The 13,811-nt window shown below is 41.0% G+C and overlaps 1 protein-coding gene across 1 annotated transcript in view; it reads left to right on the forward strand.

The window, feature by feature from the left end:
* ARHGAP19 (Rho GTPase activating protein 19) overlaps window positions 1–13,811 on the forward strand; it is a 59,727-nt gene continuing 45,916 nt past the window's right edge. Inside the window, exon 1 of the mRNA XM_043981409.1 lies at window positions 1–69. Coding sequence (XP_043837344.1) covers window positions 2–69 — 68 coding nt within the window. The 5' untranslated portion in view covers window position 1. The remainder of the gene's footprint in view (window positions 70–13,811) is intronic.

Raw genomic sequence — 13,811 nt, forward strand, 5'->3', positions numbered from 1 at the left:
GATGATTACAAAGATGGCGACTGAATCGAACAGTGACGGGGAGGTGCAATATCGGGGACAGGAGAGGCGGTGAGTGAGGTTCTTGAGATGGCTCCCCCGGAGCCCGGGTCGTCGGGTGGACGCTGCTGCTGCCCTGGGATCCGGCGCCGGCGCCGAGGGAGGGTTTTCTTTGTCTCTTCGGCCGCAATCTGCGAGGGCAGCGCGTCCGTAGTAACGCCGGTTCGCCGGTGGTGGGCAGCCGCTAGGTCACGTGGCCTCAGGCGCGCTCTGAGCTGCGCCTCTTGGCACTGGGGCGCGTACCCTGCCCTCTGCGCGCGGGTCCTACCCTTTGCGCATGCGCCCAGCCTCCTACCTCTCAGACCGCTTACCCTAGGTTTTTCTCTGGGTGTCTTCTTATTTCTTCTTCTCAATTTTCTCTTGATGATGTCACCAGCTCCTATGGATTCCTGAGCCCTAACCTCTCTCCTGAGCTCCAGTCTCGTATTACCAACTGCCTACTGGCCAGTTCTAACTGCATCGCGTCTCAAACTCATGTTCAAAACAAAGCTCAATATCTTGGGGGGTTCCCCCCAACTTCCTCTTTTCCACACTTTCCTGTTCATGTCAAGGGCACCACCATCCTCTCAGTTACCCAGGCTTGCAAACTAGATGCCATCCAGGCCGTTGTCAGGAGTGGTCCTCTGGGTCTTCGCAACATCTCTGTCTCCCTCCATCCACACCGCTGCCACCAGGTGCAGGCACCCGCCATCCACCTGCCCCGGCAGTACTGTTAGAGCCTTCTGGTTGGTCTCCTTCACTCAGGTGGATCCCTGACTCCGATCACTTACACCCAGGCTGCCAAAGGGATTTTCCCACAGTGGAGATCTGACCCTGGCTCCTTGATGGTCAGTAAACTCCCAACACTCCCAGGATCAAATAGAAAATTATCTATTGGACTTTTAAAGTCAAGCCAAGTCAAAAAGCATTTATTAAGCATCAGGCACTGTGCTAGACCCCAGAGACACAAAGACAGACAAAAATGGTCTCTTCTTTCAAGGAGCTGATAGTTTAACTCAACTACACACAGGCAGCTAGGTGGAGAAGGGTATAGGGAGCTGGAGGCAAGAAGACTCCTATTCCCCAGTTCAAATGTGGCCTCAGACTCTGGGCAAGTCACTTAATCCTGTTTGCCTCAGTTTCCTGATCTATAAAAGAGCTGGAGAAGGAAATGTCCAACTGCTCCAGCATCTCTGCTAAGAAAACCCGAAATGGGGTCATGGAGAGTTGGACTCAACAGAAATGTCTGAGCAATAAATAAACAAATGCATAAACACATAAATAAATATATATGTGTATATGTGTATGTGTATGTGTATACATATATATCTGTGTATGCATATATGCAAATAACTACAGATTCAACTATATTGATCTATTTATATGATAAATTAGAGATAATTTTAGAAGGAAGGCACTAACATTACGGGGGATTGGGGAAGACCATGCAGGTGATGGGGTTTTAGCTGGGCCTGGAAGGAAGACGCTGGATCCAGGATATGGAGGTGACGAGAGAGAGAGAGAGAGAGAGAGAGAGAGAGAGAGAGAGAGAGAGAAAATTCCAGGCACAGGAGACAGGCTTTGAGAAAAATACAGGGAGTTGAGAGATGGCCCGTTTCATGTGAGCTACAATGAAGAGGCCAAGTCACTAGATCAGAATGGAGGGGAGTTAGGTGAAAGAAGGCTGAAAGGGTAGGAGAAGGCCAGGAGATAAAGGACTTTAAAGCCAATCAGAGGATTTTATCTTTGAGCCTGGAGGTAATAGGGAGACATTGAAGTTTGTGGAATAGAGAATATTGGTCAGAATATTGATTTGGCAGCTGAGTGGAGGCAGCGCTAGAACAGGGAGAGACCTGAGGCAAGGAGACTAACCAGCAGGTTATTATAATGGTCCAGGAGTGAGGACTTTGCACCAGGATGATGGCAGTATCTGAGGAGATGTCATCAACATAGAATAGACAGGACTTGGCACATGATTGGATATGGGGATGAAGAGACAGACAGACAGAGACACACACACACACACACACACACACACACACAGAAGAATAGGCATTTACAAATACCTCATTTGATCCTTACAACAACCTTGGAAAGTTGATGCTATTATTATGCCCATTTTTTTTTTTTAGTGAGGCAATTGGGGTTAAGTGACTTGCCCAGGGTCACACAGCTAGTAAGTGTTAAGTGTCTGAGGCCAGATTTGAACTCAGGTACTCCTGACTCCAGGGCCGGTGTTCTATCCACTGCACCACCTAGCTGCCCCATTACGCCCATTTTACAGTTCAGGAAACTGAGGCAGAAACAAGGTAAGTGACGTGTCTAGGATTTCATGGTAATTATCTGAGGCTGGATTTTAATTCTGGTTTTCCTGATTTGAGACCTAGTACTTTGTTCACTGGGTCACCCAGCTGTTTCATGAGAGGAAAAGAAGTAGAGGCCTTGATTGTAGGTGACTTTCTCCAGGAATTTAGCCATGAAAGGCTGTTCTATTTATTGTAGAAAAATTTTGGCACAGCTATTATTGAGAATGAACTAGGCCCTGATAAGATTGAAGGCTCAGACCATGTAGGATAGCGTGACTTGGTAGTGGATTCAGTCAGCATGGTTTCAGGGTTTGGAGTTACTAAGACTGGAGATTCATTAGTAGACCTAGAAAGCTAAACTTGAAGGAGGCGAGATTCTAAGGTAGGTGCTTGTGAATGCATGGGAGAAATCTTCAGTGATCAGAGGAGTCGGAGCTTGAAGGGCTTTTAGAGGTCATCTTGTCCCTGAATGATAGACTTAGAGCAGGAAGCAGCTTTAAAGCCACCGAGTCCAATCTCCCCTTTTGGCAGATGTGGAAGTGTCTTGGTCAAAGTCACCCACATAAGTAAGTAGGATAGCTGAGCTGAGTCTAGGTCTTGTGACTCTAATCTAATGTTCTTCTCACATTCCTCCCTAGCCTCATTGCTGACCCTGGTATCCACACTGGAGATATTCTGCTGATTGTTGTTTATCCTTTGTTCTCAAAGAGGACCTTGACATTGGGAGGTGATGTCATGACTTACAGTAAACAGGATTTAAATGAGGGAGGGCTGTGCAAAGTCACCAACCTCACTCTTTCCTCCAGAGCCATCTGGTCTAGTGGCAAGATATGGATCAGGATGGCTAGAGATAGTCCTGGATATTTAAGGCAGTTGGGGTTAAGTGACTTGCCCAGGGTCACATAGCTAATAAGTGTCTGAGGTGAAATTTGAACTCAGATCCTCCCAGCTTTAGGGCTGGTGCTCTATCCACTTTAACACCTAGCTGCCCCTCAACGCTGGACAGAGTGATGAAGGAAATGAAAAGAAGCATCATGTCCTGTCCTTCCCTTGGCCTTCTGCCCAAACTGGTCTACCTGCTGTTCTTTTTTATTATGAACTTAAACATCAACAAATACAAACATTTAATAACAGAAAAGAAGATTCTGTGACCTTGTTACATACTTTGTTTTTTAAAGTGTAGATTAAATTTAACAATACCCAAATTGCTAGGTTGTCAGTACCTGTCTCTTTTTTTTTCTGCTACCTTTTTTTTTTTTGCAGGGCAATGGGGGTTAAGTGACTTGCCCGGGTTCACACAGCTAGTAAGCGTCAAATGTCTGAGGCCAGATTTGAACTCATGTCCTCCTGAATCCAGGGCCGGTGCTTTATCCACTGCGCCACCCAGCTGCCCCCACCTCTCTCTTTTATACATTTTTAAAAGCTTTTTTTATTCATTTTAAACTTAAATACAAAACAAAAAAAGAAAAAAGAACATTTCTGTGTACACAGCAGAACATAAGAGAGGATTCAGTATAAAATAATAAATTTCCATTTAATGAAAACCTATGTAATAAATCCTATACATTGTTTTGAAAGCAACTCAACTTTTCTGTGCTTCCTTCTAGGTTTTCTTTTGTTCTCTGCTATTCACTTTTTTGGGGGCCGGGGTGGGCAATGAGGGTTAAGTGACTTGCCCAGGGTCACACAGCTAGTTAAGTGCCAAGTGTCTGAGGCTGGATTTGAACTAGGATCCTCCTGAATCCAGGGCCAGTGCTTTATCCACTGCGCTACCTAGCTGCCCCCTGCTATTCACTTTCTTTTTTTTTTTTTAAAGTTTTTTTTTTTTTAGTGAGGCAATTGGGGTTGAGTGACTTGCCCAGGGTCACACAGCTAGTAAGTGTTAAGTGTCTGAGGCCGGATTTGAACTCAGGTCCTCCTGACTCCAGGGCCGGTGCTCTATCCACTGTGCCACCTAGCTGCCCCCGTATTCACTTTCAATCTTATTTTTCTCCCCAAGAAGGCTACAGTTAAACGTGAATATATGTGTATGTGTGTGTGTGTGTGTGTGTGTACACATACACATCTACGAGCACACACACACATAAATATAAGACCACACTATGCATATTTCTATTTGTCAGTTCTTTCTCCAGGGGTGGATAAACTCTTCCTTCATAGGTCCAAAGTCTTTCCTTGTTTTTCTAAATCGACCAACTCATCACTTCTTCTATCACAGCAATATGCTGTCACAATCATATGCCACAGCTTGTGTAGCCATTCCCCAACGGAAGAATGTCTGTCATTTTAGCCAATGTGATAGGTGTAAGATGATATCTCAGAATTATTTTAATTTGCATTTCTCTAATCAGTAATGATTTAGAGCATTCTCTCATCCAATTATATATAATCTTGATTTCTTCATTGAAAAACTGCCTGTTCATATCCTTTGACCATTCATCAACTGGGGTACCTTTTGTGCATTTTTAAATGTTTCATTTATCTTCCTCCCTCCCTCCCTTCCTTCCTTCCTTCCTCCCTTCCTCTCTGTCCCTCCTTCTCTTCTTTCCTTTCTCTTTCTCTCCTTCCCCCTTCCTTTCCCCTCCCCTCCTCTTCCCTTCTCTTCCTTCCTCTTACTCCTCCTTCTCCTTCCCCCTCCCCTTCCCTCCCCTTTCCTTCTCTTTCCTTTCTAGAAACCTACAGCTTTTGTAAAAACAAATCAGCACATTGGCTGTGACTGAAAACGAAACGCTTTCTGAATCTCTGGTCCTTCATCTCTCTGCTAAGAGGTGGAAAGCATGCTTCAGCATTAGCTTTCTGAAGTCATAATTGGTAACCTCAATGATCAGAGCTCTTAAATCTTTCAGAATTGTTTTACTTTGCATTATTTTGGTTGTGTAAATTGTTCTCCGGTTTCCATTCACTTTAATCAGGATTAGTTCATGAAGTCTTTCCAGGTTTCATTGTATCTGTCATATTTATTTTTTACAGTACAGTAATTGATTATACTCATAATCCACAATTTGTGTAGACATTTTCTGCTTGACGGACACTCACTTTCTTTTCAGTTCTATTGTAGGCACTTATGTGTGAACATATTATATCCTCCTAATAATAGAATGTAAACTCACTGAGAGCAGGGACTACAGTTTTCTTTTTGTATTTTTTTTACACAAGCACCATTTTAGAACCCAGTATATTATAGACACTTTAAATGCTTGTTAGTTGCTTGATTGAGGATTACAATGAGCAGTTTCTGTGCAAGTTAGGTAGGATGGGGCAGGAGATTTTTTTGTCAGAGTTGGGAATTTCAGAGTTTAAGATCTTCATTAAGATAAACAAACATAATACACCAGAATCTTTCTTGTAATTATTACAGTAGAGCAGAATTTGCTGTGAAGTGGGTTTGTCTTGGACCTCATCCAAGATATTTCTATAGAGGAGAGAAGAGAAAGTTAAGGAAGTATGTAATTATAAAGTCCTCCATGATGTGATGTGGCCTGATGTTGTATTGGCATGTTCTTTTTGCCATACCATCTGGACTATAGAATTTCCTCATAATGATGTTTGGTTTGTGAGATACAATCCAGTAATTGCTTTTTGGGTAGTGATGAGTATACTGAGACCATTACTAATTTTTTTTTTTTTTTAGTGAGGCAATTGGGGTTAAGTGACTTGCCCAGGGTTACACAGCTAGTAAGTGTTAAGTGTCTGAGGCCGGATTTGAACTCAGGTCCTCCTGACTCCAGGGCCGGTGCTCCATCCACTGTGCCACCTAGCTGCCCCGTGCCACCTAGCTGCCCCGCATTACTAATTTTTTAAAAATACCTGGATGAAATAATGACTGATGCCAACAATGCTTGGAGGTATTTCTGTTTCCATTTCCCACTCAGGTTTTTAGCCTAGTGTGCTTTTAGAATACAAATGGTAACATTGATATCTTTTACTATCCATGCATGATTAGTGAAACATACATTGGACTGTGAGTCAGGAGGCCTGTTTGAGCTCTGTCTTCACTACTTACTTCTTCTTCTCTTGCCCTCAGTTTCCTCATGACAAAATGGGGGTAATAATACTTGCATTGCCTATGAACTGGGTTGTCCCGAGGAAAGCACTTTGTATACTGTAACATGCTATATGATGCGAGCTATTATTGTTGTTATTGTCATCTTCATTTGGCCTTCTTTCTGTATCTCTTATAGCTGTCTGAGCAGGCCTTCTTTAACCCATAGTTTATAATTAGGTTTTGTTCCAAAAATTTGTTTCTAGATTGTTCAGAAGGCAGTTAGGTGGCACAGTGGATAGAGTGCTGGGCATGGAGTCTGAAGACTCGTTTTTCTGGGTAAGTCACTTAACCCTGTTTGCCTCAGTTTCCTCTTCTGTAAAATGAGATGGAAAACCACTCCAGTATCTTTTCCAGGAAAACTTCAAATGGGGTCATAAAGAGTCAGCCATGGCTGAACAACAACAGATGGTTTAGAAATTTGAATTAATTTTTCCAATAAAAACTACATTATAAATGGTGATTAGGCTCTCGATTTAGCTTCAAAAGTCTATTTAGTTTATATAGTTGCTAAAATATTTTCCAATAGATGAAGGAATTGAAGAAAAATTGCCTGAAGATGCTTAAAGAGGTGATGGAAGATGGGGGTGGAGGGCTGGTTGCAGTCCTTCCACTTTCTTCTCTGTGAAGCTTCCTTGGTTCTACACCTCCTGCAAAGCTGGGTGTGATCTCTTCTTCATTTGTTCTCTTAGCACTTTATTATAGATTTATTACATGATCCTGTATCTTTTTCTTCACACTTTAAAAATAATCGATATTTTCTGTTTCTTACGTCTATTGTGATTGCCTCTATCTGTTGTTTGGTTTGGAATAAATCTCCTACCCATAGCCGTGAGAGGTATATGGGCTGTTTCTCTTCTAATTTTTTTAATAGCCTGATTATCAGTGAGAGGAAAGTGACCCTTGCTCAATAATTCTCTGGAACTCAGTGGCGATGAGTCAAAGGCTCATTCATTTTCATTCTCGAGAGAATGGACACTTGCAAATAAATGCTACAGCCTTCAAATGCTGAGAGTGAGGCCCCGTTTTAATCCCTAGTCCCTAACAAGAAATGGACCCTCCCCTTGTTCATCACTGGTTTAAGGGTTACAATCTATGCGAGAAAGCTAGCTAACAGAGCACTGTATTCTTTTTGTTTGTTTTTAAGTGAGGCAACTGGGGTTAAGTGACTTGCCTAGGGTCACACAGCTACTAAGTGTTAAGTGTCTGAGGCCGGATTTGAACTCAGGTACTCCTGACTCCAGGGCCCGTGCTCTATCCACTGCGCCATCTAGCTGCCCCACTTAGCTTCTATTCCAAGGAAATTTTTTTCTTATATCAAGTCTAAATTTGTCACTCTGTAACTTATACCCATTGTTTCTAGTTCTGCTTTATGGGGCTGCAAAGAACAAGTCTGTCTTCCAAATGACAGTCCTTCAAATTGTTGAAAACAAGTGTCATGTTTCCCATACGTCTTGACTTCTCTGGGCAAAACATGCTTGGTTCATTTAGCCAGTCCTTATATGGCATGATTTAAGGTCTTTCCTTCCTATTTGACCTTTTTGGGGGGGGTACTTTCTAAATGTCCTTCCTAAAATGTACTTAGAACTTATCAATACTGTGGTGTGGTCTGACTAAGACAGAGTGAATTGGTAATCATCACCTCTCTCATGTATGTATATTGACTACCAGATTCCACTGTTGATTTATTAAGCTGTCTTCAAGTATTTCTAGGGCTTTTATGCACCACAACCCGACTTATTCTGCCTGCCCCAGAGAACAGAAGTCGTAGCAATTGATAGCAATTGCCTCTAGGCAGATTTGGGTTTGAAGTAAAGAAAAGCTTCTTAAGCCATTCTACATTTTCTGATGGAAGTAGGGGGTTTCTCATCATTATAGATCTTTTAAGATAATGGAGGATGAATACTCAACACAGATGATGGAAAGGAGGTTCCTTTTCAGGTATAGGTTACACTAGTTCATCTCTAGGACCTTTCCAAATATGAGATTCTGTAGTAGAAAAAGTAGAAAGTATCTGCATGATCTCCCTAAGAAAGAAAAGTGGTATTGAGAGAAGCTGGCTAGCTTCTCACCCTGGCCACCAGGTGGGGCAAGTAACCCAGAACTACTTATTGGTGAGGCTATAAAGTACTCTGAGTTTTGGAGTCTGTAATAGTATGGAATGGGGTAAACTGCTGTTTGTAACATGGAAAGTTCCTGCATCTATGTATACCCAGAAAACAGATCTACTTTCTGGCAAGAAAGGAAGATTTATACAAACCTATTCACTGTTATTGCTCATCATTCACCTCCACTGTGTATAATACTAGTTACTGGGTGCCATGAATGAATTCAGGGAAGATTTTTTTACTCTTTCTTTATTATAGAATGCATCTGGGAGATATTTATTTTGGAGTGAGTGGACTCCACCAGCAATTTTAGGTTCTGGCACAGTGTAGTGACTCATGCAGGCAAATTTGGTTTTATTTCCAAAGTGTTATAAAAAAGCTTTCTTTTTCAAGGGTGGGTAGGTCATTAGGGTGATAAAAGTCTTTAATTGTTCCTTCAGATGTTTTATTTAAACTCTGCCAAGTCACAAAGATAAATAATATGATTAGAATTAGTGGGGTAAGCTAGGAATTTTCTGTATCAGTCAAGTACACTGTGTACTGTGCAGTTAGGCCATTTAGCTATCACTTTGGTTGTGTCTTCACTATTATCCTGAGAAATTGAACACATTTTTGTGGTTGTTGTTGGGAAAATGCTTCACTCTAGGTCTTTCTAGGGCCCTTAAATAGGTACGACATCAAAATCCAGTTAGAAATTGCTAGTGTTACCTTGTAGGTGGTATCTAGAATTTGGAAAAATGATGCTGTTTGTTTAAAGTATCCTTTCCTAGGTATATATATTTTAGGATTATATAGATATATGTTCTAGGATACCTTGGTTTAGGTTCTCATTATCTCTCCCTTCTACTGTTCTAGCCTCTTAATTGGTCTCCTTCCTTCAAGTTTTCCCCCACTCTATCCTCATAGTTGCCAAGGTGATTTTCCTAAAGCATGGGTCTGTCCATGGCGATCCCCTACACAGTAAATTCCAGGCCCTGTTATTTCGAGTATCAAAGGAAAACTACTCCTTTTGGTGGTTTAAGGCTTTTACAATCTGGCCCCAAGCTACCTTTTCAGTCTTATTTATGTATTATTCCCCTTCATGCCTCTGTTCTTGCCCACTTGGCCTTCGTACTCTTCTTCATATAAAAGAGTCCATTTCCTGTCTTTGGGTTAGTTGTCCCTCATGTTTGGAATGCACTGCTTTCTCCTTTCACTCTTGTAGAATCCCTACTTTCCTTCAAGGCTCATTTCAAGTGTCACCTTCTACATGAAACCCTTTCTAATCTACCCAGTTGCCACCCCAACACTCCCTTTATCTTGTATCACTTTTGCATACAAATGTGTGTGCAGATACACACACACACACACACACACACACACACACACACACAATCTAGGCTAGACTGTACTTTCCTCAAGGACAAGAACGTTCCACTTTTGACCCCGTCCCCAGTGCCGAGAACCATGCCTCCTGAATAGTTTTAATAATAAACTTAATAAATGTTTGTTGTTTGATTGATTGACAGCATCCTGTGGAACCCTAGTGTTCTATTCATTGTGAATAGTGATTCTGAGAAAATTTCAATGCTAAGGAGCCATCTAGAGGGAATCCTTTTCAATTCAGCAGAAAAGTCTTTTGGGGGCATTAGGGGCTGTGCTGTCATGAAACATCTTTCCCTGGACTGGACTCAAATCCCCCGTCTGTTCTACTGGGGTTCTTGCAGCCCAGGATAAGATACTACTTCCATTGTCATCCAAAGGGAGTCATGTGCTTCTGCCCAAGTTAGGGAGTTGGGAGGGGAATGGTAAACATAAAAATATTTGGGATTGAGGACTACTTTGTATGCTGGTTTTTGCTGAAATTCTTGTTTTTGTTTTGTTTTTGTTTTTTATTTTGGTGAGGCAATTGGGGTTAAGTGACTTGCCCAGGGTCACACAGCTAGTAAGTGTTATGTGTCTGAAGCTGGATTTGAACTCAGGTCCTCCTGAATCCAGGGTCAGTGCTCTATCCACTGCACCACCTAGCTGCCCCCTTTTGCTGAAATTCTTAGGAGAGTAAACACTTTCTTTCCAAATCCAATGGTCTTTTCCCAGCTCTCATTCTTCCTCGCCTTCTTTCTGTACTATTTGAATAGGTGCTCTTATAAGTGTTTCTTGAATTGAACATACATCCTCATCATTGTTTGACACTGACTACATACTCCTTTAAACTTCTTCCCTTGATCTCTTTGACTCTCTTTATCTTGGTCCTTTTCCTGCCTCTTTGACTTTCTTTACTGATTCTCAACTCTTCTTCCTGACCTCTGTTCTTTTCACTTTATATTTAATCCACTAAGATCTTAAAAAATTACTCCGTGAATAATTCCCAAATCTCATTATCTCTAGTTATAACCTTCTCCCATAGACTGTTAAAGGTGGAAGGGGACTTAGAGATGACCATCTAGCCCTATTATTTTATAGATTATGGAAACAGTAAAATTACCACCCAAAGTCATTCAGCTAATTAGTTAGGCAGAGCCAGGATTGGAATCCTAATTTCCTGATTCCCATCATTCCTATATTGTTAGTGCCTTCATCATCTCAAGGTCAATAAAAGGGAAGCATGGTATAAGGGAAAAGAATGAGATAGAGCAAGATGACTGGGTCTGATGTTTGATCTCAGCTCTACCATAGACTAGCTGTGATTTTGGACAAATTGTTTAACCTTTGTGATCTTCATTATTCTTCCCTATAAAATGAGGAGCTAGGTTGAAATCAGGAGTTTTTATTCTTGGGTCTGTGAATTTTTTCTTTTTTAAAGATAGTTTAAAAATTAGAAGAGAAGTATATGCTTTTCACAGCTATGGGTAGGAGATAGAGTTTTTTGTTTTTCTTTATTTAGTATTTTATTTCCCCCCAATTACATATAAAAACAATTTTTAACATCAATTTTTAAAACTTTTGAGCTCCAGATTCTCTCCCTCCCCCCCCCCCTCCGCCTTTGAGAAGGCAAGCAATTTGATATAGGTTATATATGGATACTCATGCAAAACATTTCCATATTAGTCATATTGTGAAAGAAAACAGACCAAAAAACTCCCTCAAGGACAATACAGAAAGTTAAAAGAAGTTATGCTTCAATCTGTATTCAGACATCATCAGTTCTTTCTCTGGGGGTGGAGAGCATTTTTCATCATAAGTCCTTCAGTATTGTCTTGGATCATTGTATTGCTAAGGATAGCTAAGTCATTCATAGCTGATCATCTTACAGTATTTTGGGGGGGGGGGCTGTGGAGCAATAATAAGTGACTTGCCCAGGGTCACACAGCTAGTAACTGTCAAGTGTCTGAGGCTGGATTTGAACTCAGGTCCTCCTGAATCCAGGGCCGGTGCTTGATCCACTGTGCCACCTAGCTGCTCCCTTTTTTGGGGGGGGGGCAATGAGGGTTAAGTGACTTGCCCAGGGTCACACTGCTAGTAAGTATCAAGTGTCTGAGGCTGGATTTGAACTTAGGTGATCATCTTACAGTATTGCTGTTACTTTGTACACAGTACATTTCACTTTGCCTCAGCTCATGTAAGTCTTTCGAGGTTTTTCTGAAAGCTTCCTACTCATCATTTCTTATAGCACGATAATATTCCATCATAATCATGTATCATAATTTGGTTAGCCATTCACCAATTGATGGGCACCTCCTCAATTTACAATTCTTTGCCACCAGAAAATAGCTGCTATAAATGTGTTTGTGCCTATAGGTCCTTTTGCTTTTTTGTTTTTTTTAGGAGATATAGTTTTAACTAAACAAGGGAGAGAGGCAATTACAGAAGATAAAATAGATACATTTGATTACATGAAACTGAAAAACTTGTACACAAACAAAATTTTTGTAACTTTTTATTTTTATTTTTGGTGAGGCAATTGGGGTTAAGTGACTTGCCTAGGGTCACACAGCTAGTAAGTGTTAAGTGTCTTTGGCCAGATTTGAACTCAGGTCCTCCTGACTCCAGGGCTGGTGGTCTATCCACTGTGCCACCTAGCTGCCCCACACAAACAAAATTAATGTACCTAGGGACAGAAGGGAGATGGTTGGGTGGGAAAAAATCTTTGTATCAATTTTTTTGATGAGAGTTTGGTATACAAGATATATAAGTAATATAATGATTGGAATGACACCACCTGCTGGAGACTTACTGTAGAAAAGCTGCGCCATGAAGTGAAGGTCTTTGAGGGCAAGACCAGGAGTCTTTTCTTTGGCATCAGGAAGTGACGTTTGCTGGTGGGGGGAAGAAGGAAGAGCCTGGCACGCTGACTAGGCCCTTTTCCTGGGGACTCTGGCAGAGAGTGGAGCTAGAAATGCACTCTCCCTTTAATAGATAGATGAGTGTAGGCCTTTCTCTCTCTCTTTACCAAATTCTTATTCTCCTTAATAAATTCTTAAAAGCCTAACTCTTGCTAAAGCTTATAATTTATTGGCGACCACTCATTAGATATTTTAGACAGTTTAGCTAGAATTTTAGCCTTTAACAATAATGAATCTATATCTATATCTATATATCTCTCTGTCAATTAATAAACATTTTTTGGTGAGGCAATGAGGATTAAGTGACTTTCCCAGGGTCACACAGCTAAGTAAGTGCAAGTGTCTGAGGCCAGATTTGAACTCAGGTCCTCCTGAATCCAGGGCCAGTGCTTTATCCACTGTACCACCTAGCTGCTCCAATTAATAAACATTTTAAAATAAGTACTATATTCCAGGCACAGTATTAAGTACTATATTTCTATCTCTAGGTCTCTATCTCTGACTAAAAGTCATTCCTTAATAGATAAGTGGTCAAAGAATATGAAACACAGTTCTCAAAAAAATCATAATCTATTAAAAACCAAATGAAAGAATCCTCTAAATTATTAATAGTAAGAGAAACGCAAGTCAAAACAATACTGAGTTTTACATCATTCCCCCAAAATTGGAAAAGATGACAAAAGGTGGGAATAGTCAATGTTGGAGAAATTGTGGGAAGATAAGTACACTTTTGCTTTGTTGGTAAAACTGTGAATTAGTACAACCATTTTGGAAAGCAGTTTGGAATTATGCAAATACAGTGACTAAAATGATCATATTTTTTGGCTCAGAGATTCCATGGTTAGGCTTATCCCTACAAGGAAGTCATTGATAAGAAGAAAGTACCTCTATATACCAAAGTATTCACAGCAGTACTTTTTCTGATAGCAAAAACTTGGAAACCAAAGAAATGCCCATTTATTGGTGGGGAATGGTTAAACAAATTGTGGTACATGAATGTAATAAAATATTACTGTGTTGTAACAAGTGACAAATATGATTCAGTCTAAGAACCATG

Source organism: Dromiciops gliroides, chromosome 2 (genome assembly GCF_019393635.1).
Source record: "Dromiciops gliroides isolate mDroGli1 chromosome 2, mDroGli1.pri, whole genome shotgun sequence".
NCBI classification, from domain to species: Eukaryota; Metazoa; Chordata; class Mammalia; order Microbiotheria; family Microbiotheriidae; genus Dromiciops; species Dromiciops gliroides.